The sequence below is a fragment of the Pteropus medius genome, unplaced genomic scaffold, assembly GCF_902729225.1.
Source record: "Pteropus medius unplaced genomic scaffold, Ma_sr-lr_union100, whole genome shotgun sequence".
Lineage (NCBI taxonomy): Eukaryota > Metazoa > Chordata > Mammalia > Chiroptera > Pteropodidae > Pteropus > Pteropus medius.
The window spans coordinates 20,778,032-20,801,733 of NW_024349519.1; the positions used below are offsets into that span (position 1 = coordinate 20,778,032).

The window sequence follows — 23,702 nt, forward strand, 5'->3', positions numbered from 1 at the left end:
GAGTCTAAACACCACCAGAGGCCACATCCAAGGACAACACACCCAAAGTGTGAACTGAGCAGGCATCAAACCTGCTAATGGAAATCCTACTACACTGTAAGGCCAGCCACTGCACAACAGCTCCTTCTTTGTAGTCATGGCCAGTTCTCACAACCAATGAGCCCAAGGGTCAATCCCTCCCACTGATGTGTAAACAGTAACCAAGGCTCAACTACAACAGAGAGCATACACAACTCAAACAAGGCACATACCTGGAGCACCTGGCTCAGGTGACTAGGGCAACTGTGTCACTGGGCCCACAAGACGCCTACTACATAAGACCACTCTGCTAAGACTGGGAGACATAGAAGCCCTACCTAATACATAGAAACAAACACAGGGAGGCAGCCAAAATGGAAAGACAAAGAAACATGTCCCAAATGAACGAAGAGAACAAAGCTCCAGAAAAAGAACTACACAAAATGGAGAAAAACAATCTGCCAGATGCAGAGTTCTAAACACTGGTTATAAAGATGCTCAATGAACTTAGGGAAAGAGTAGATGAACTCAGTGAGGACTTTAATGGAGAAATAGGAAACACAAAAAAGAACCAGTCAGAAGTGAAGAATATGATAACTGAAATGAATGCCTTAGGAGGAATCGAGAGTAGATTAGATGAAGCAGAGGATCAAATCAACAATTTAGTAAATAAGGTAGCAGAAAATACCCAATTAGAACAGCAATAAGAAAAAAGAATCCCCCTTAAGCAAAATGAGGATAGTTTAAGGGGCCTCTGGGACAACATCAAGCATACTAACGTTCTCATCATAGGGGTACCAGAAAGAGGAAAGAAAGCAGGGAATTGAAAACCTATTTGAAGAAATAACAATTGAGAACTTCCCTAATCTGGCAAACGAAACATACATACAAGCCAAAGAAGCATAGAGAGTTCCAAACAAGATGGCCCACACCAAGACACATCATCATGAAAATGCCAAAGGTTAAAGACAAAGGGAGAATCTTAAAAGCAGCAAGAGGAAAGCACTTAATTACCTATAAGGGAGCTTCCATAAGACTGTCAGCTGATGTCTCAACAGAAACTTTGCAGGCCAGAAAGGACTGGCAGGAAATATTCAAAGTGATAAAAAGTGAGGACCTATGACCAAGATTACTCTACCCAGCAAAGTTATCATTTAGAATTGAAGAACAGATAAAGAGCTTCCCAGGCAAGAAAAAGGTAAAAGAGTTCATCACCACCAAGCCAGTATTATAGGAAATGTTGGAGGAACTCCTTTAAGTAGAAAAAAAAAAGGACAAAAAAAGATCAAATATATGAGTAAGTAAATGGTAATAACTACATATTTATCAGCAATTACTTTAAGTGTAAATGGATTAAATGCTCCAATCAAAAGATAGGGTGGCTGAATGGATAAGAAAACAAGACCCTGCCTACATGAGACGGACTTCTCATCAAAAGACACCCACACACTGATTGTAAAGAAATGGAAAAAGATGTTTCATGAAAGTGGAAACAAACAAAAAGCTGGGGTAGCAATACTTTACAAGACAAAATAGACTTTAAAACAAAGGCTATAACAAGAGACAAAGAAGGATCCAGTTATCCCATTTTGGGGTATTTATTGGAAGAAACCCAAAACACTACTTTGAAAGGACATGAGAATCCATTGGTTCATTGCAACATTATCTACAATAGACAAAATATTAAGGTTACCTGGGTGTCCATCAATGGATGAATAGATAAAGAAGAGGTAATATATATATATTATATATACATATACACATTTATATATACACATTTATATATATATATACATATATATATACACACACATATATATGTATATATGTGTGTGTATATATATATGTATATATATGTATATATGTGTGTGTATATGTATATATGTGTGTGTATATATATATGTATATATATGTATATATATATAAATCAGCCATAAAAATAGAAGGAAATCTTGCCACCTGAAACAACATGGATAGACCCAGTGGGTATTGTGCTGAGTGGAATAAGACAGACATAGAAAGACAAAAGCCATATGATTTCACTTACATGTAGAATCTAAAAAAACAAAATAATCAAAACAAAACAGAAACAAACTCACAGATACAGAGAACATTTTAATGGTCACCAGGTGGGAGGGGGTTTGGGAGTACGTGAAACAGGCAGGGGAAGGGATTAAGAATTACAAATTGGCAGTTATGAAATAGTTATGAGATGTAAAATATAGCATGAGGGATATAGTCAATAATGTAATAACTACTTATGGTACTAAATAAATAGGTAATAAATTTATTGGAGTGATCACTTTATGTTATATAAATGTCTAATCACAATATAGTATATTTGAAAATAATATAATAACTGTAATTGAAAAATAAAAAAATTATTATGAATAAATAAAGTATATTTAAATGCTAAAAAAAAAAAGGTGTTTTCATACCTATCAGCACCTAGGGGCACGGTCATCAAGTGGGCTACTTTGCTTTGGAGTCAGACATTATTCTCTAAATCAGGAGTCCTTTTAACCTTCAAGGGAGACCATGATCCTGGAATTCCTGCACATTTTTCTGACTGCACACTGGACAGCACTAACTCATGTCATGGGAAAGCCAAGCACCCACATAGAAAAGTGTCAATTTAAAAAGGATAGAAAACAATGTTCCAATCTACTACCAGTGAAATCATGCAGCTTCAGAAATTCATGTACAATTAGGTCCAAATGAAAACCATAACAACAAGTATCGCAATCATATTTAGGATATTTTGGTGACACTGCATTAAAAATTGAAATTTTACATGTACATATATTTAACTGGGACTCTTTAAAGTTTAGAATAATGGCAAATGACTGCTTGGCATTTTACAGAGATATCTGTAAAATAATGGCAAATGGCAAATGACTGCTTGGCATTTTACAGAGATATCTGGTAAAACTCATTTATAACCCATTCACTAAGCAAGTATTTAGTACTTATGTATAACACACAGTGCATACAGTATAGCATATTGATCATCTGAATATCAAAGATTTAATTTTATCACATAAAGGTTTTTGTTTACAAGTTACCATTCAATTTTTGAACAGAAAAGAAATTTATATTAGTTTAAGTCAGCCCTGGGAGGAGGAAAACCATGTCCCACCCTAAGAGAGTAGAACTGATCTGAGACAAATGAGGCATATGTGTTCTCCTCCCTCCTACCACATTGCAGGCACTTTACAGAGGTGTAACACAGTTAAAATCAACGTGAAGAGCAACTTTAATTTAAAAAACTGGCATATGAATGCAAAATTTGAATTCTAGTTATTTTCCGCTAGAGGAAGCTTGAGGGTCCTTAGTGTGACTGGAGTTAGTCATGCTATGATTATCCCCAGTTAAAGACTGCAGAAGAGACTGTACGGTCAAGTAAGCATGACACAGAAATGTAACTGATTTTAAATATTTTCATCTTTAATTCACTAACTTAGGTGTCACATTATGCTGTATTACAGTAATATAAATATGCTATCATGTGGCTGTGACACAAAGGTGTGTTTTCTAAAGTAGAACATCATTCATCTCCAACAGAGCAGGCCTCATTGCTGCTAATGTTTAGGAAGGGGAAAAAAATATAATTTGCACTAAAATTTATGACATCATTGTTTGCTTAATCTGTGTATCTTAAGCAGCTTCAAAGTACCCAATTTTAAGTGTGATGGTCATGACTCATGAATAATTTTGGCCTTGATAAAATTCTAATCTGGCACGGATGGAGACACCAAAGTTAAAAGAAAGACCTAGGATTCAAAGAGAACAAACAATGAATCACTATCATCCCAAAACTGAAATCTGGCTTTGAGACAAAAGAATCAGTTTGTTTTTTTTTAGGGAAGTCATAAATATCATGACCCATAAGCAAACATAAATCTAAATAAGTGATCCATTTTTCAAAACATAAACTTGGAAGAGGACTTTAAAAAGATAAAGTAACTAAATATATACAACAGACACAAACAACGACAACAAAAAGAATTGAAAATATTCTGTGTAGGCAAAGATATTGTAGTAAAGTAAACTTTAATGGTTTAAAAGAGCCTCACATCTGGCATTTGATATTAACTGGCTAGTTTCAAGGAATTGAGTGAGAGGAAATGACTGTCCCTTTTACGGATTATAGGACTCCAATCACAGGATTCATGGCAGCTCTGTGGTCACTTCAGTTAAAAGAAAGTCAAGGATATTTTCTTAAAGATTTTCGTCTGATTAAATTTGCCAAATTTACCCACTCTTTGTTTGGTGGAATGGATGGTGGACATTGGGGGAAAGAGAAGATCATGTTTAAGTGTATGCGAAGAAAAGAGAAATACACTATTTTCTTGAAGAAAGGTTATAAGGCGTTAGCAGCACAAGGTATTTACTTTTGCCATTTCAGAGAAAGGCGTTAAGGCTTTGAACACTAGCTGGCTGAGAAAGAGATAAGCAGTCAGTTTCCTATATTCCCAGCTAGCTCCCAGGAGGGAGGAAGTGGGTCTGTCTCCAAGTGGCACCCATCATATATGCAAGAATCTTCTCCAACAACCACAACGTCAAAGTATGCTTTTTTTGGTGGCTGGGGGAGGGGGCATTTTTCATTGTATCCAAGTATTTTAGCAAGTTGGAGGCAAAAGTATTATCAATTTCATGAACATTCCTCTACACATAAAAGGATATTAAATAAACGATGTTATTTTAATCTTGTTTCTGACTTTCGAAAATAAACATAGCACTTCTATTTAGAAAAAGAAATTAGTGTGAGAATGAGAAATTACTGTGAAGAAAATCACTTTACATTAAAATTTAAACTTGAAAATAATAACACCTAAATATAAAGCTTAATTTTATATAATTATATACAGTTTAATCTTGAAAAAAAAAGAAAATGACTTAAAGATCATACTAGTATCTGCATATAGATTTGTATGGATAATGTACATGGGTATGTATAGATTTGTATAGAGAGTGTATTATCAAATTCTTTTTTATCTATACATTGGCTGAATATCTATTTACTGTTCAACCCTTGGTTCCAGATTCAGTCAGGAAAAAATTCTCTGTTTAGAAATATGGTATCTGATAAACATTCCTAAAATATTCCCACTAACATATGTATTGGAATCCTAAGGAAGTAAATACTTTAAGATGTTACTGAATAAAAAATATGTTGTTAGCTCTTGAAAAGCAAAAAACTGTGCCTGCCACTTATTTTGAATTTCTTCTTCCTTTCAATTCCAAGGTGATCCCCACCCTCAACCCCATTCCCCACCATCACCACAAGGGTTCAGTAGCAAGAACTTCGTAGTGATTACTGACTGCCTGGCAAACCTGCAAAAAGAATCATCACACAAAATCAACCATTGCGAGCAAATTAGGGCATTCAAGTAAACCAGACTCACCCTAGGAGACGGAAAGTATCTACTCCACGATTCATCTCAATGACAGCACAGACTTTGCTGGTTGCCATTATAGAAGAATTCCCCAGCAAAGCAGTGCAATCACATTTTTCTAAACAAATCTACACAAGATTAACTCCTAAACAAATCTACACAAGTTTAACTCCTGCCCATAACATTCTACCATTACATTTTCTTAATACTGTATTCAGTGAAAGTATATTTTCATCTCTTAGATATCCTGGGATGATTGCACTATAAATTTAGAATGCATATTTATATTTCTCCTGTGTCAATTAATAATATAAAGACATAAGACGTTTACACATTAAAGTAGCAGCATCAGCCTGTTCCATTAATAGAGACTTAAACTTGAAAGCACTTAAGCTTGGAAGTATTCAGGATGAGTTCATGTGAGATTATATGGCATTATAAAAATCCTGTGTATACCAAAGTCCTTTTCTCCCAATGACATAAGCATGTCAAGGAGGACAATCACCCTTTATTTCTTGACTTGATGATCTAATGGCCAGGGTTGTCACCCTCAAGGATAGACACAAATCAAATCACACTGGAGAGGTGAAAACATATCATAAGCAGAACTACAATACACAACCTCCCTATACTTAGTGATTAAACACACAAGATTTCCTCCAACTGTCTCAAAATCAAGATTATATCTGGCTTCCATATTTTAGGAACCAGGAATATTGATGGGAAGCTTACAAAAAAAATATGTAATCAATGAGGTAGAAGGTGCTAAAGAATCACTCTGAAGAATATCACAGTTACTTCATATGCCTAGGACACAGTATTCATTTATGTCTCTAGTATTTTTCTGATGATGAAGACTATCTATTTAACGAAAATGGACAGAATACTTACTATGTGCCAGTCATGGTTTTAATGAATATAAATGTTCTTTATTTCTCCAAATAAACTTATGAGATAGGCATTAATTATTGTTTTCACTTTACATATAAGGAAACACAGAGAAGTAAAGTAACTTGCCCCAGGTCACACAGGTGGTAAGTGGCAGAGGCAGGATGTGAAATCACATAGCTAGAACGTAAATACTGAAACTCATATTCCAGAGCCTTTGCTCTTCTCTACTGTGCTGCATGTCTATCTAAACAGATATATCATTGAAGCAAGTGACAGTTATATGAGTGAAACAAAAAGAAATATTCTAGGAATTATCAGAGGAAGTGTAATGCAAAGTGCATGGGTTCTGCAATCAGAAAAAGAGCTAGCTTTGATTCTAGCCTTCACCATTTATAAGTGTATGCATTACTATTGCATAAAAGGTGGAAAAATAGTAATTTGGGGACCAAGTTTTAAGGTAAAATGAATTACAATATAAATGATTAATTAAAAATCTTTACAAGTACAGAAATTGCAAAATGTATCTTTTTGATCTACTCCAAACTATTTGTCTTCTCCCCACCTGTCCAAACAAGGACAACGTTGAAGGTGAACTTGTTGTGAAGTCAGCCTCTTAAACTCTGAAGCATTGTTATTGACACAAAGCTGCACATCTGCCAACTTCCTCTTTCAGTATATCAGGTATCTTTGAGTTTAAGTAAATTTTCTGCCACACTAAAAAACACTTAAAACAGGAGCTACGAAGTAATTACACTATTTACTTGATAGTTCATTTCTGCCCCCTCTTTCTAGTCTTACTGTTAGTGAGAATACTTGTAAGTATATTTTAAAAAGAAGGGATTGCTAGGACATTTTAGAGTTATCTCTGTTTTCTCTTAATTGCCAGCTGACCTACAATTAAGTGTATAAACTATGGAGAATCTAATCTCATATGCTGTAATTTTTTTCTATATTCTCTTTTAATGGATTGTCTAAAAATATTTAGCTAGGCAAATACATGAGCCTCGGTTAGCTGTTTGAAGAATCATTAAGAGGTGAGTGTGGTGAATGTGCGTGTGTATCTAAGCATGACCTCTGTTTACACTGCTTGCTCTGTTTGGAATGCGGCCGTAATAGCAAAGATGTCTGTTATTAATATATGTTATAAATGTTTCCAGATAGTACCATGATGGGTGTTTACATAAGTCAGAAGTAGTCATCACTGTCATCATCAGAAATCAGGACCATATAAAGGAGATCAACAACCATACATGGGTGGCCAAAGGATGAGAAGAGCACAGTCACTGCCAGCCGCTCCAAGGAAGCCTGCAGCTGCAAATGGCTTCAGGGAAGCTTTGACTAGCTTCCTATACCCTTGTTTTTAGACACATCTGCACAAGGATACTGGATTAAGCTCCTTCAAACCCCATTTTCGGCATATCACTGAAGAATCTTCAGCAGCTCCTGCCACTTTCAACCCAAACTCAAACTTCGGTCATTAGTTTCCTACACTCTCCATAACATTCCTTCTGTTTTCCTTAAAGCTCTGCTCCCAGTTCCCCAAACTCCCCTGACTACATTGACATTACTACCTCTAGACTTTGCTCTCATACTTCAACATCCAAAACAGTCCTTCCTCCCTTGTTTCTGTGACCAGTAGCTGCTCGTTTTTCACAGGTGACCTTATACCAGTTCACCTTTCCCACACCTGCTCATTCAACCTCTAGAAGCCTAGCCAACAACTTCTGGTAAGTAGGGGGACTGTCTTACAAAATCTCTTATACTGTTGGTATTTATAGGTTAACTCATTTCTGGTATTTTAATGAATAAGTTTCTTGTTTCTCAAAAAACACAACATGCTTAGTATACACAGGAATCACTCATGCTACATTTGTTTGTTGTTGTTGTTGCATCATTCACTGCATTGTAATTTCCTTCCTAGAACTGAAGGTAGCACTAGTAAGAATTAATTAAAATGCCCTTGAAGGGAAGTTGTTTTAAATATGAGAATTTGTAGTAAAAGGTACATAAACCTGAAACTAATGGGTAAGGTCGAGTTAGTTAGCAGTATCCACAAGGCCTCCCTCTCTAGTCCCTCGATTTCCCTTCTAGGTGGTTATTGAGGCAGTCTGGTGACGAAGGATGACCTTTAGAAAAGAACAACTCTACAGTCCAGTCTCTTACCATAGCCCCTGGGACTGCATGAACTTCAGATCCCAGAAGTTTTCAGGAAACCCAGTGCATATACATTTTAATACTCATTCTCCACCCCCAGCAGCATCTCATAAATAAATACATTACTCTTTCTTCAGTGAGGTTTAGAAATAGTCAAACTTAGAGGATAAAGACTTTAAATAGCTTTATATCAGATCAGATCAGGGTTATAGCACCAAATAATTTATGAAAATAAGCTTTTGAATTTAGGATTGCAGAAAAGGAATCATAAATCTCTTTTAACACTGGAAAGCCACTAGGATACTATCAGCAGAAGGGAACAGTAAGAATCCACCAGCGAAATGTATTTTTAGGCAGATATTTGATTGATTCTGTGATGGATTCCCAATAAAGCAAAATGAATAATAATCTCTTCTCTCTACAATAAACTACAAACCCTGAAAAAAAGTAAATCAACTGAGTATAGGAACCAAATTATTTCTGTGAGTAAATTTTGGAAGAAAAAAATTACACAGACAAATATAAAATATTTACAGTAATTTTTAGAATTACATTATAAATCAAATGAACTATCATCTCATTGTTTAAAGCTCTCTGCTATATCTTTTCTTTTAATGTAAAAACTCATACCTTAATTTACAATTTATACAAATCTGAAGGAACAAAAATGTTTTTTGCAATAAAACGTAGGCCTCTGTCTTATTTATAGAGTGCATATCTATCAGGATTACTGTAACTGGTAAAAAGTGAAACAACATAGGCTTGGAAGTTGGTAGAGGTGTGATGCCTCTGCCAACTAAAGTCCGTTCTTTTCAAATCCAATTATTTGTGAAAGGTCATTTGGCATAGGTATGATCACAGTCTTTCACTGAAGTTATATTAGTGCAACTCATAAAAACTGTTTAATTATTGTCAGGGAATCCTGTTAGGTCTCTGGTTATGCAGCCATCATTACAACACTAGTGTGGATTAGGCCATTTATGACCTATCCTTAGTCAGAGGGGCATCATGTGGTAAACCCTGGAAGAAAATCCAAGTTTATTTCAAGATTGTCCTATTGTGGCGAATTGGGACATAAATAAACGTAGCAAGGGGCCCTCACTACAGAGTAATTGTACTCTCTGTCTTCTTGCACTCTGCTACAACTTATAGGAAAAAAGGAGTACTGCTCAGGGTCTTTAGGAAACCCTGAAGGCTCAAACTTATTATCACATTTCACTAAAAGGTGTACTATGCTGTAAAAATTTAAAAAGAAGAATTTTCAAAGAAAACAGCTGTATTCTTGCATCTGGTTAAGTCATTTGAGTCTTAGGTTCATTACCTTTAATGAAATATAATAAACATCCGTCTTATGGAGGTGTAATGAAAAAGAAAATAAAGTTAACTTATAAAGTGCTTAGCACGATACATGGCACACTTAGCACTCAGGATGTCACAGATATAACCTAATTATAATGGAAATACATTCTCTCAATATACAGAGGTATGCATGGTATCTAGAGGATGATCTGAATTTGTAAAGATCCTTTGGTTGCCAGAGGTGACCATGCTAGGGGCAAAGGAAACTCTCATTCCTCTCATACCAGCTCTTATGTCCCAAAATATCCATGTGAGAACTGGGAAACAGCACTCCAGGTTGGATCAATGCTGAGAACAGGAAGTCAAAAGACCCCTCTCTGGAGCCCCATGTCAAGAAAGAACTCTCCCAAATCCAACACCCTCCACCTTCTTCAGATCAGCTTAGAAGACCATGGTATGCCACTGATACTAGTAACAAACTGCTTTCTATAAAGCAATTTTGATGATAACTGTCTCAAGAACAAATAGCTGCCGATTGGGTGTTCACAGTTCAGAAGGAAGAACACAAAGAAGTAGAAACCAAAATGAAACATGAATTGAGCTTTTTATGTCCAAAGCCATAAATCCCCAGCATCATTCAGTGTGGTGTCAGAAATTTCTAAAAAGACAGGAGGGTGACGAAGCACCTAATCATATCCTCCAAAGGAAATTAACACAACAGCTATAGAGTCACCATTAAAGCATCAGATACATCGGAAAAGGGAACAAGAATCCAATCCTTCAGTTAAAAATCTCTGCCCTCTTCAGAAGGGGCTCTTACGGAGTCAAATGCTGAGCCTCTAACATGAATTGATAACAGAGTGATGTAAAGAGAGGAAGATCGTTCAAAGATTTTCACTTTTACAAACATTTCACATTTCCCTAATAGTGAATCTCCCTTCTAAAGATTGATGGTTGGTTGTTGCAAAAAAGTATGGGAATTTGAAGTACATCAGAGAAATGCCCTAGGTACTACAACAAGCACAGATGATGCTGCAAGTAAATGGCTAAATATTACAGCCACATTTATGGCCTCTTTTACTTGAAGAAAATTTACCTTTTCATTTCTAATGCAGGGTAATGGGAAATTCATACTGTTAATTTTCCTTTAGGAATTGTAATAATAATTGTCAAATGCTTGAATACTTTCAGTACATTATACAGCTTAAATCCTGTTGATCCTAGACAATTATTTTCTTTTAATGGGATGTAAATTTGTAAAGCTTAATTTGCTTCTCTAAAGATTCCTAAGTTTAGTAAAATCTTGAAGTGATTTAGTAAATAATGCCTTCATCATCCATGTCATTCATCCATGAAAACCAGCCTCTTCTCTTCTCTGAAATGCCCGAATCCTACAAGTAGAACCAACATTGTCCTATGATTAAAATACTGATGCCAAGGTTAATTTCTCCCACTCCCTTATCTTTCATATTAATCAGTTATTCTTGACTCACAGCATGATGGTCAAATTCCTTAAACCGGCTCAGGCCACAAACCATGGGACCCCATCCGTCTTTACAAATTGATTCTTACTTAAGAGCCTTCACTGTCACCCTACAGAATCCCTCATCTCCAATCAAACAGTTCTATTTGCCTTCTCACCTTTTCTCCCTCAGGGATCCCTGAGCTTGATGGAGTCATCTGCTGGAAATTCTCATCCAAGTTACAACTCAAGTTCTGCCTTATGTCAAGGCACCCAGACCAACGAGGCCTCACAGAGGACTCTTGGTCAAATTTGCTTATGTCTCGTAAGATGCCCCACACTTAACAGATTAACTTGCGAACTCAACAATTATATAACAAAGATGACAAAACCAACAAAGTTAGTCATTGTTATATACCATCGATCAGTGTGTCTAACGCTATCATTGTGCATGAGAATGACTTAGAATGTTAGTTAAAAATGTATATTCCTAGACCCGAGCCTAGAGATATGATTGATATCAAGTAAGAAAACAAAACAAAACAAAATAAAACAAAACAAAACAACACAACAATTAAAAACCTCTAGAGAATTCTGGTGCCTTTAGCACACAGATGGTATTTGGAAAACATCACCACTGATTAATTTGAAACAATAAGCAAAAACCAAACACATACAAAAGTATGCCAAATTATAAAAGATGGTGAAAGAAAATCTGGCATGTTGCAAACTAGTTGCCATTATTAGGAAGCTTTTTGTGCTAGTCACCAAAAACCACATGTGCTTTAATTATGTTAATTAAAAATAGCTATTCTCATTAAGGTGAGTAATGTTAATATTAAGCTAATTTACTTCTTTTGCATTTAAATTGTACATGTAGAAATATTTGAAGTTATCTGTGTAAAACAGAAAATAAGTTATATTTGTTTATTCAATAATATTTAATCTTTTAGATTATTTAATTGACACAAGATTGTAAATCTTTAAGCTTTCTTTTGTTGAGTTCAATCTTTAACAAAGGCATTTGCCATGTAAGATATGCTCTGCTTTCATTTATTTCTCTAAAAACATGAAGATCTAGGTATTTATACTCCAGTCCAACCTACTTTATGGAATGGAAGTTCTGTTAGTATATTTCATGATATAAAGTAATTCTTCCTTTTTGTTGTTGTTCTTGTAAACCAACTTTTCTCATAAAATCAAAGTCCTCAACTCCAACCAACCAGAGTAAACTCTATCTCATTTCCTGTTGGCAAATGATTATAGTTAGCAATTTAGTGCTTTTCCTAGGTTTTGCAGTTTTCTTTAGTTTGATGATAATTTTAAATTTTTCCTCTTTTTTCCCATCATGCTCAGTTAATTTTAATTATATGATAGAGAATACTTTGCTTACCTTACTTTTCTGCTGTTGACTTGCTTGCACTAACATCCTTCTGAGAAACACTTCAGGATTTTTTAGTAAGTCATACAACCACAGATAATTAGAAAGAGGACCCTAATAAATTCAAATATAAGTTGAGGAATAAGGCGATCTTGATTCCCTTTGTGATTTTACTTTCAATTTTTTGTATAGCTTTGGGGGTGGGGTGAAGTATTGGATGGCTAACCTTGGTTCATAGCTTGTGTGCTGTTTTGTATTTTTTAAATATTAAAAAAGACTTCCTAAGTTCAAATTATCAAAAATTTGCATTTATTAGGGATTATGCATATTTAGCACCTTTTTTTTTTACCTTCTGAATACTCTTCTTAGAGTTTACCTAATTCAGAGAAAATTAGCCATCAGCTCCTCTCTAGAGTTTACATCTAAAGGAGGCCCTTGTTTAGGCCACTAGGGAGAGACATGGAGTCTTTCAACCATGTCTCTTGGCAGTGCCATGGCAAGGACATAGCAGTTTCACTGAGGGCATTAATGACACATGCCCTGTCAAACCTCTACCCAACCACCAGGGAACACTTTAGTGCAGGAATAATACACTGCCTTGTGGTCTATGAAACTCGAAAAGACTAAAAGTGATGTTTCATCACATGAAAAGGAATTTGTATAACACATACAGAATATCGACCCATATTCACCATACAGAACACAAAAGATGGTTAAATATGAAAAGCAAACAAAAAGGCATAAAGATTTTCATGGCAAAGGGAAAATGTGATTATCTCACCAATAAAGACAATTTTGAAAATTAAAAATGTATTTTCTCTTCAAACTGTACGCCTACCCATAGCACACATATATAAACACAGATGCATGTGCACACACGAGCACTGCGTTCAGGACAGATGCAGCAGTGAGTGACCCATACAAGCTCTTAACTTATCAGGAAAGGTTTCTCATTTTACCTCCTATTTCGCACTCTCTTCCTGTAAATCAAAGTGAGTTATCATAGGCAATACTTTTAATAGTTTGACTTTGCAGAAACGAAGTGAATAGATATGGTGAAATCCAAGGCATTGAAATTACAGGAAGTGTCAGTGGGTCTCATGCTACATTTCTGTGGCATTTAAGGACAGGAAGACTTTCTCATGACAAGAGTTACACTTTTGTAAATATCTGCATTAAAAATTATTTTACAAATCACATAATGCACTCTGTTCTGCAATTTAACATACGTCTTTACTCAATAGGTTTTTTTCCTTGACACCTGTATCGAATTACATATTCTGATTTTTAAAATATTTTCCCCAAATTTAGAGACAAAAGTAGTTTGGTTTTTAAAAATTAGTCTTCTCAATCTTAAAACTTATTTCAAAATATAACTGGGAAGGGAATTTAATTTTTACACATTCAGTATATGTTAATCAATAAAGTGAACTCTAAGTTGACAACTTCCCTTCTTGCCATCAGTTCAAATAAAGCGTTGCAGTCCAGTTCCAGGAAGGGAACCACAAGTGTTTGAAGGGAGACTTCTTTGAAGGGAGACTTCCCATAGTATGTCGAATATGAAACTTCCTCAGGAGCTCAAAAACTCTAAGAGACCTAGTATCCACCCTTATGTCATATCTGAACTTTTTAGGTAAATATACATTCTTTAGAGGAGCATGTAAGAAGCAGGCACAAATACGTAAGTCTTTGGAAATCAGAATGTCTCAAAAGTGTCTTGACAACGTTTTTAGACGAAGTTAAAAGACCGCTTATTAAAAAAAAAAAAATTCACCTTTTTTTTTACGACCAGATTTTAGAAATGCAAAGTTTATGAAGTTGTAAAGTCACTCCTGATTGTGATCTACACAAAATTCTGTGGCATCTCAAGTTTGACCAACTTTCTCATGTGATTCTGAAGTCTTAAGTCCTCCAGCCCGGTTACTAAATTCCTTTACGTTTTTCTCAAGTTGCGCACAGCGCCTGGCGCTCCGCAAAATGGGACACTCCAGGAAAATACGCCTGGGGCTGGCTGGTCTTAACAGTCCCAGAGCTGTGTGACTCCCACCAACCTGCGGGAGAAGAGCCTCCGGACCGGAGTGAACTCCAGCTCCCCAGAGCCGCGCTCCTGCACAGACAGGTTCAAGACCCGTTAGGCGCGCCGCGGGGATTGCTCTCAAATACGTTACGTGATCTCTGTCACTAGCCACCTCCACCGGCCCTTCAGTCCTACAACTTTTTAGTAACAACTTTCCGTGAAAAAAGAGAGAGAGAGAGAAAAGTTATCTCCTAGGAAGCGTGCACTCCGCTCAGAAATTTTGTATCCAACGTACACAAGGTGACACCCGAACACACACTGCTCAGCGAGGTTCTGAATCCTCGGCGGCCCGAACCCCGCGGTCCCCTCACAGCCCAGCCCGAAACGTGCAGCCCGCACCCACCTTGGCCTCGCCCGCGTCCGGCTCCGCGTCCGAGGAGAAGCCGAGTTCCGACTCGAAGGCAGCGGCGGCGGCGGGCGCCTCGCGCGGACCCGGGAGCAGCGCGGCGGCCAGCAGGGAACACGCCAGAGAGAAGCCGCGCAGCCAGTGCATGGTGGAAGGACCGGGAGCGCGGCGGCCGGTCCCTGGCGCGGCGGGGCTGGGCGCGCGGGCGCCCGGCGCGGCTGCTCCCTGCTCGCCCTCTCCCAGCAGAGCCCCGCGCTGACCCCCGAGGGCGAGCCGCAGGCGGCGGGAGCGCGTCCGGGGCTCGGCGTTCCCGACGTCGCACGTCGCTGTCCCAGCCAGTGCCGGCGGGAGGCGACGGGGTCAGGTACAAGACTCACAGGAAACCGGACATCCGAGCTCCCTGCACTCGGGGCCAGCGAGGTGAGGCCAGGGCGAGGGCGGACGGCTCCTCGGTCCGCGTTTCTGCTTTTGCTTTTCGGGAAGAGGGGGGCAAAGCCGAAACACCCCGCGATGTTCGGCCCCTCCAACCCCCCAGGGCCCGCGTCCCCTCCTCCCCGCCCTTCCCCGAAGTAGAGCGAGCCGGGCGGCCGCGGCGGCGGGCGGCGGGGCCGGGGAGCGCGGCGGCAGCAGCGCGGCGGGCGCAGGGCAGGGCATGGCTGATGCGCCCTCTGCCTGCGCTTATGTGAGAGAAAGGGCCGAGGGAGGGCGCGTGCCGGGCCGTGCTGCCCTCCCCTTCGCTTTCCCTCGGAAGCACGCTCCCTCGAGCTCCCTGCGCCCTTGCCTCCTCCCTGGCGCCCCACCTTCCACCCACTCCTGTCTCTTCCATCCCTTCCCCCTCCCGCGGCCCGCGGCCGGAGCAGCAAGTTCAGTCCCGGGGCTGGCGGTCCACGGTCCCAGCTTTGAGAAGACGTGACCACGCTGGGCAAGAGTGGCAGGGGGCGAAAGTAGGATTACAGGGGAGGAGGGAGCTACCCTTTGTCTTCCGCAGCCCCGGGCGCCTGTCCGACTCCCCCACGCCTGGCGCTCAACGCCTCGCTCAAGATTTGGAAAACGCCCGGGAGTGCTCAACGGTCCAAGACCAAGTCATCATAATGGCGGAGACCCCGGCGGGACCTTAGAATCAGCTGCGGCTGATTAACTTAATGTTGGTCTGTTAACTTAATGTTGCCGGGTGAAGCAAGAACTACAGAAGTCCTCAGAGTGCATTGCGGGCTATTGGGATGAATGCTAATGATCCCTTGAGGATCTCAAACTTCTGGCAGATGGAGAAGAATAGGCAGAATCTTCATGGACAGTAAAAAGACAGTGTCAGTAGTGTCAGTGTCTGCAAGAAGTTGGGTTTAAAAGAGAAAGTAGCTGATAAAGAGAGACATGTGTTCAACATATTGTAGGAAGTGACATCTGCAGAAAAGTGACTGCATTTCCCCATGGGAAAATCACCCAGGAGTTGTGCTGGTGTTGATTGACCTGGCGTGGTCTCCCTCCTGGGCGCAGAGTGAACAGGTTGCAGACCACCAGGCTTGCGAGGCGTGGGGGGTGATTTCCAACAGTGTACAGATATGAAAAGTCTCCCCTAGACTCCTGAGTTACTTTTAGACACGCAGATCATAAAATCTTAGATGGAGAGAGATTATCTGATTCAACTCTACAAGTTCTGAACTCCCTTCACCAACCATTTATTTGTTTAAATATTTTCAGAGACAGGGAGCTCTCTGCTCCTGTGGCTTCCCATTCTCTTTTTGATGGCCAGGGTTACTGAATTTCCTTCCATTGCTTTTGACTTCTGGACTTCACACAAGCAATCTAACTTCCATGTGTGAGTTCTTCAAATATTTTGAAAATATCTGTTATGTTCTCCCTATGCTTACTTTCCTCCCAGAGAAATATTCTTTTTTAAATGACAGCTCCAAATTCTCTCATCAACCATAATCTAATTTTTCCATGTTCTTCATTTAGCATACTACTCACAACATGACTCAGTACTTAAAGTGTTCCAACAAGCATGAAGAAAGGGTCTTCCTTGTCCAGACATTCTGCATTTGTTGAAGCGGGCTCAGATCAAGTTTATTTTCTGGCAGCCAAATCACAGTGTTGACTCACATTACACTTAAATTCAACTAAATTCCTCAAGAACTTTTCATGTGCACTGCTGTTTAGTCACATTTACATTACCCTACATTTGTGAACTTGGTTTAGTGTGCCCAAGATTTGAGCTTGACATTTATCTTTATTAAATCTATCCTCTCAGAGTCAGTCCATAATCACAGCTTGTTGAAATGTTTTGGGATGCCGATGCCGTCAGTGTATTACTCCTCCTGCTGTCTAACTGATATATGCATATTTGATCAGTTTGCCATATTTGTCTTCAGATACTGTGAAAAGCTGTTAAAAGGAAAGAGCTAAGGACAGACTGGGATAAGATTTAAGTAGAAGCTGGAGCTTCTTTTTAACTATTTCTTGTTTCAGTGTTTCTTAACTTTGATTTCATTTGGAATACCAAAAGGAGATTTCAAGGGATTAAGAAGTACAAATTGGAAGTTTCAAAATAGTCATAGGGATATAAAGTACAGCATAGACAATATAGTCAATAATATTGTAATAACTATGTATGGTGCCATGTGGGTACTAGACTTATGGGGGCGGGAGGTCACTTAGTAAATTTTATAAATGTCTAACCACTATGCTACGGACGTCAGGATCCTTTGGGGCCTAGCATAGTGTAAAGACTGCAAAATCATTAAGATCAAAATATATAAAAAATATATCATATTAATTGTGTTACTTTATTTGAAATACAGTAGTAAGCACATATAGACTTTTTTCTTCCTCTCTCAAAAATGTTATCTTTCTACTGCTGTTATTTAAAATGAAGAAATGCTGGCAAAAAGTGAACATGACTTAGTTAAAAGGTAGACCACTTATGTCAATGTGATTTAGTTGTTCCTTCTAGGAAACTTTACCCTAGGAAAGATAAATTAAAAACTAGTAATTAAATCTACTGTTTGCCTCAGGAAATGCCCACAAATCAATATATTGAAAACAATGCTCTCGCTCTGGCAAAAAGCCTGCTTCTCAATAACAGCTTACCTATCAAGACCCTCAATTACCTGTATCAACCAGTCTTAAACTCCTAGACCATGAACTTTACCCAATCTTACCAATCCCCCACTTTGAAAGACTTCTGATTTAATACCCCTGAGACACTGCTGTAACTCTCCAAATGGTGTTCTCCCTTATTGCAGTGAGTGCTACTAAATGAAACTTTTGTTTTTTAAAAGGTTTTTTGGTGATATTTTGGGGATTCAATGACCTGCCAGTCCCACTGTTAACCAACTGCTATCTCTCCTGCTGCCGAAGCCAGGACCCTCAGTTCAGAAACAGGAGGAACCACTAAGGCCTACAGTAATGGGGTAAGTCTTATATTAGATCTCAGTTCCAATTTCTTTTTATCAAGCTACCAAATGCTAAGTGTATTTTGTCCCCTAAGATTTCCTTTTAGGGATCTTCGGATTACTTGATCAGATTTGAAAATAAGTATGCCTGGTGGAAAGCTTCCTTGTTACTAGCAACATTGCTTTTTGTCACTATTTTTTTTTTTTATTTTCTATTGGTAGTTGATAGCAGGAAGCTCATGTACAACCCTTACATTTTCCAAGAACTTCAGATTTTTCAGATTTGCCATTGGAGACTGCCTAGCCATTAGGTTGGGGAGCCCAAGGACATAAGGTGAATAAACCACTGATTTGACTATCATCTGACTTTCATGTGTTTCTCTCAGACTAAACCCAAATGTGTGTCTCCTGCAAGCTAGATTCCTGCCTCTTACATTTATTTACACACTAATACATGTGAATCTCTTTCTAAATGATGTAATTTTACCAACGATAGTTTGGAATTTCAGTGGCCATTTTTGGAAACTTTTCATAAGAACAGAATTGTTCATTGGAGAAGTGTCTTAGAATGGAAAAAGAGTAAAATTGTGAACATTCAATGATCTGTGTTTTTTTAAATAATTTTTTTATTTTTTAATTATAGTTGGCACACAATATTATATTAGTTTCAGATATACTACATAGTAATTAGACATTTATATAACTTACATATGATCATTCTGATAAATCTAGTACCCATCTGACACCATACAGAATTAATACAATATTATTGGCTATATTCCTTACGCTATAGTTTACATCCCCATGACTATTTTGTAACTACCAATTTGTTCTTTTTAATCCCTTCCCTCATTTCAGCCAACCCCCTCCCATCTGGCAACCATCAAATTGTTCTCTATATCTATGAGTTTGTTTCTGTTATATTTGTTAATTTTGTTTTTTAGATTACACATGTAAGTGAAATCATATGGCATTTGTTTTTCTCTGACTTACTCCACTAAGTGCAATAACCTCTAGGTCCACTTATGCTGCAGCAGATGGCAAGATTTCATTCTTTTTTAATAGCTGAGTTATATTCCATTGTATATATGTACCACATCTTCTTTATCCATTCATCCATTGATGGACAGCCAGGTTGCCTCCATATCTTATCTATTGTAAATAACTCTGCAATGAACATATGGATTCAGATGTCCCTTCAAAGTAGTGTTTTGGGTATCTTTGGATAAATACCCTGAAGTGAGATAACTGGATCCTTCTTTGTCTCTTGTTATAGCCTTTGTTTTAAAGTCTGTTTTGTCTTGTAAAGTATTGCTACCCCAGCTTTTTGTTTGTTTTCACTTTCATGAAATATCTTTTTCCATTTCTTTACTATCAGTGTGTGTGCGCGTCTTTTGATTGGAAGTCAGTCTCATGTAGGCAGGGTCTTGTTTTCTGTCCATTCAGCCACCCTATCTTTCGATTGGAGCATTTAATCCATTTACATTTAAAGTAATTGCTGATAAATATATAGTTATTACCATTTTCTTGTTTATATATTTGATCTTTTTTCCCTTTTTAATTCTTCTTAAGGGAGTTTCTCCAACATTACCGGTAATACTGGTTTGGTGATGATGAACTCTTTTACCTTTTTCTTGCCTGGGAAGCTCTTTATCTGTTCTTCAATTCTAAATGATAGCTTTGCCAGTAGAGTAACCTTGGTTGTAGGTCCTCACTTTTTATCACTTTGAATATTTTCTGCCAGTCCCTTCTGGCCTGCAGTTTCTGTTGAGACATCAGCTGACAGTCTTATGGAAGCTCTCTTATAGGTAATTAAGTGCTTTTCTTTTGCTGCTTTTAATATTCTCCCTTTGTCTTTAACCTTTGATATTTTAACAATAATGAGTCTTAGTGTGGCCCTCTTTAGATTCATCTTGTTTGAAACTCTCTAGCTCCTGGGCATGTATGTCTATTTCCTTTGAAGTTTTCTGTCATTATTTCTTCAAATAGGTTTTCAATTTCTTGCTCTCTCTCCTCTTTCTGGTACTCTTATGATTGGAATGTTGGTATGCTTGATGTTGTCTCAGAAGCCCCTTAAACTATCCTCATTTATTTGGTGGGAGGGATTCTTTTTTCTTGTTGCTTTTCTGATTGGATATTTTCTGCTGCCCTATCTTCTAAATTGTCGATTTGATCCTCTGCTTCATCTAATCTATTGTTGATTTCTCTTAAGGTATCCATTTCAGTTATTCTTTATTTCTGACTGGTTCTTTTTTATGTTTTCTATCTCCATTTTTATGTTTCCTATTTCTTTGTTAAAATTCCCTCTAAGTTTATAAACTCTTCCTCTAAGTTCATTGAGCATCCTTATAACCAGTGTTTTGAACACTGCATCTGGCAGATTGTCTCTATTTTGTTTAGTTCTTTTTCTGGAGCTTTGTTCTCTTCGTTCATTTGGGACATGTTTCTTCATCTTTCCATTTTGGCTGCCTCTCTGTGTTTGCTTCTATGTATTAGGTAGGGCTACTGTATCTCCCAGTCTTAGCAGAGTGGTCTTACATAGCAGGTATCCTATGGGGCCCAGTGACGCAGTTGCCCTGGTCACCTGAGTCTGATGATCCAGGTATGTGCCTTGTATGGGTCGTATGTGCCTTCCAGTTGCAGTTGATACTTGGTTGCTGTTTGCACATCAATGGGAGAGATTAACCCTCGGACTGATTGGTTGTAAGGACTGGCCAGTGACTCTAGTGAAGGAGATGTTGTGCAGGGGCCGACCCTACAGAGCATGATTTGTTTTAGCAGGGCTCTGATACCTGCCTAGTCTGCTCTTTGGGTGTGTTGTCCTTGGATGTGGCCCCTGGTGGTGCTCAGGCTCAGTCGTATGTCCTATCTCAGCCACCTGGCATGAGCCACCAAGCAATCCGCAGATGGCTAACACCTGTGCTAGGCTTTGATGTGCGTAGGAGAGGCTAAGGTGTAAACTGAGGCCAGATACTCAGCAAGAGGTATGGGGCACACAGAGATCAGATGCTGCTTGTTTGTGTTTTGTGAACCTTTGAGAGGTTTTAGGAGAGTCCGAAGCATGAGCCAAGACAGGCCATTTGTATGGAAAAGCCACTGGAAGAAGTATGGGTGGGCCCACAAGATGGGTGGGGTAGAGTCTCAGGGAATTATAGGGTGGGGCTGATGGTGTTAGCTAGATTGATGGAGACTTAGATGTGGTGGCTGCCTGTGTCACCTGATGGGAATGAGAAGGGCTCAACAAAGGAACAATGGATTCTGCCAGCACTTCTAGGGTAAAGCTGCCCCTCCAGCCCTTGCCCTGAAGCCACACAATTTTGTTACTCTTGATATGTCCCTGGTGCCTTTCAAACTTCTACTCTGGTGCTGGAACTCAGAGTGAGTGAGTCTACCAGCAAGGAAGTCTGTGCGTGGACCCTTTAAGAGGAGCTCCTGGGACTTCAGCAGCCCTCCATCTCTCTCAGCCATAATTCCACTGATTTTCACAGCCAGAAGTTTTGAGGACTTCTCTTCCCAGCACTGGAACCCTGGGCTGGAAAGTCTGGTTTGGGGCTGAGACCCTTGCTCCTCAGGAGGGACCTCCACAGCCAAAATATCCCTCCCGATTTTTAACCGCCGCATGCCAGTGTGGGACCAGCCTATTCTGCATTTCCACCCCTCCTGCCGATCTTGAAGTGGCTTCTTCTGCATGTCCTTAGTTGTAGGACTTTACAGCTAGACTTTAGGCGATTTTCTCTGATGGTTGTTCTGTAGTTTGGTTGTAATTTTCATGTGGTCATGAGAAAAGACAAGCAAAGCTTGCCTACTCTGCTTTCTTGACCAGAAAAATCAATATTTTTTTGATTGATATGAGATAGCTTGTAAGAGAATTTCATTTTCCATAATTGCCTCTCTAAATATTCTGCGGAATAGGCAAATAAAAAACGCGAAAGAGGCTATTTCTCTTTTATATCTGCCCACATCACAACTTGAACCTAAAAACTTTTATCTTCCTATTCTTCTTCTTCCATTCTGTGTTCCTCTATTATCTCTACTCCAACATTCTTTCTAACTTCCCTTTCCTTCTAGCCAGCCAGAAACTGAAAGCCTAACTTGCTCTGAAAGTTAACCAAATCAGAAGAAGACCCTTATGGTGGATCTTAAACCCTGATCGTGGTCTGAACTGAGAGTATTTTTAAAAGACTTTCCAAAGCCTATGTAGAACAGAAATTTAGAAAGTGATTTGCACTTCAAACCCTTGATGAATAAAACTAAAGGGAAAAAAAGGATGTGGGAAATCAATAGAGCTGCATGAATTGTGTATCAAGCATTTAATTTTCCATTAACCCTTTAACTCCCAAAGAATCTTACTGAGGAATATTCTTTGTGACACAACACCTATATTGGGGTGTGAAAAGAGTTATTGAAAAACATCACATGAGTATAATCTCTGTCACCTTCAAAATGATTGCTTGGTGTCACCAGAAGCCTTCAAGTGGAACCTTAACAACATTTTAAACAAAATTACTCACCCCCAGTATGACAAATTGATCACCGTACTTTATCAACATTGGTGAGAAAATTTATATTAAGATTGCCAAGGAGGTCTCTGGGTGCACGTTCCATCTACACCAGATTAATCCTGGTAAAACTGTAGAGATGGGCATAGACAAGAACTCAAATCTAGGGGTGCCTTTGAACACTTAGAAATGGGCTCATACAATTATACCTTACCATGGAGTTTGAATATCCTAGTAACATATGCTAATTTTCAAGGTGGATTAAAACTTTGTTTACCAGAAAGGCGTGGCTCTGACTGTAGCAAAAACGTTGCTTGACTTTGTATTTTCAACCTGAGAAATTCCAACCTCTCTCTCCACTAATAGAGGCATTCATTGTATTGGAATAGTTGCTAGAGAACTTTGCAAAGCCTTGCTATTTATTTAGAAATGTTATTGTCCCTATCATTCTCAATCCTCATGAAAAGTAGAGAAAGTCAATGGTATTTTTAAACTGGAATGAGCACTCATTGACTCTCATCATAACAGCACATCATAGATCTTTACTTAAGGTTGCATATTTCACCCTCAGTTTTGGACTCTGCCTTTCTTTGGGCAGATTTAGCAGAACACCACAAGGGATTCATGCAATATTATCAGTCTTATCACCAACAAATATGAGTTGCATTTTCTTAATATTCTTCCAAACAGCCTCTACATGACCTAAAAAACAGAAACTTCATCTTCTGGAAAATACATCATTAAAAAAAAAAAAAAAGCCTAGGACCAACAATAGAAAAGAGCT

The 23,702-nt window shown here is 38.6% G+C and overlaps 1 protein-coding gene across 1 annotated transcript in view; it reads right to left on the bottom strand.

Annotated features, from left to right (window-relative positions):
- The window catches only part of VEGFC (vascular endothelial growth factor C), a 99,912-nt gene extending 84,234 nt beyond the window's left edge, over positions 1–15,678 (bottom strand). Inside the window, exon 1 of the mRNA XM_039882593.1 lies at positions 15,025–15,678. Within this exon, the coding sequence (XP_039738527.1) occupies positions 15,025–15,174 (150 nt within the window). The 5' untranslated portion in view covers positions 15,175–15,678. The remainder of the gene's footprint in view (positions 1–15,024) is intronic.
- Between the last annotated feature and the right edge of the window lie 8,024 nt (positions 15,679–23,702).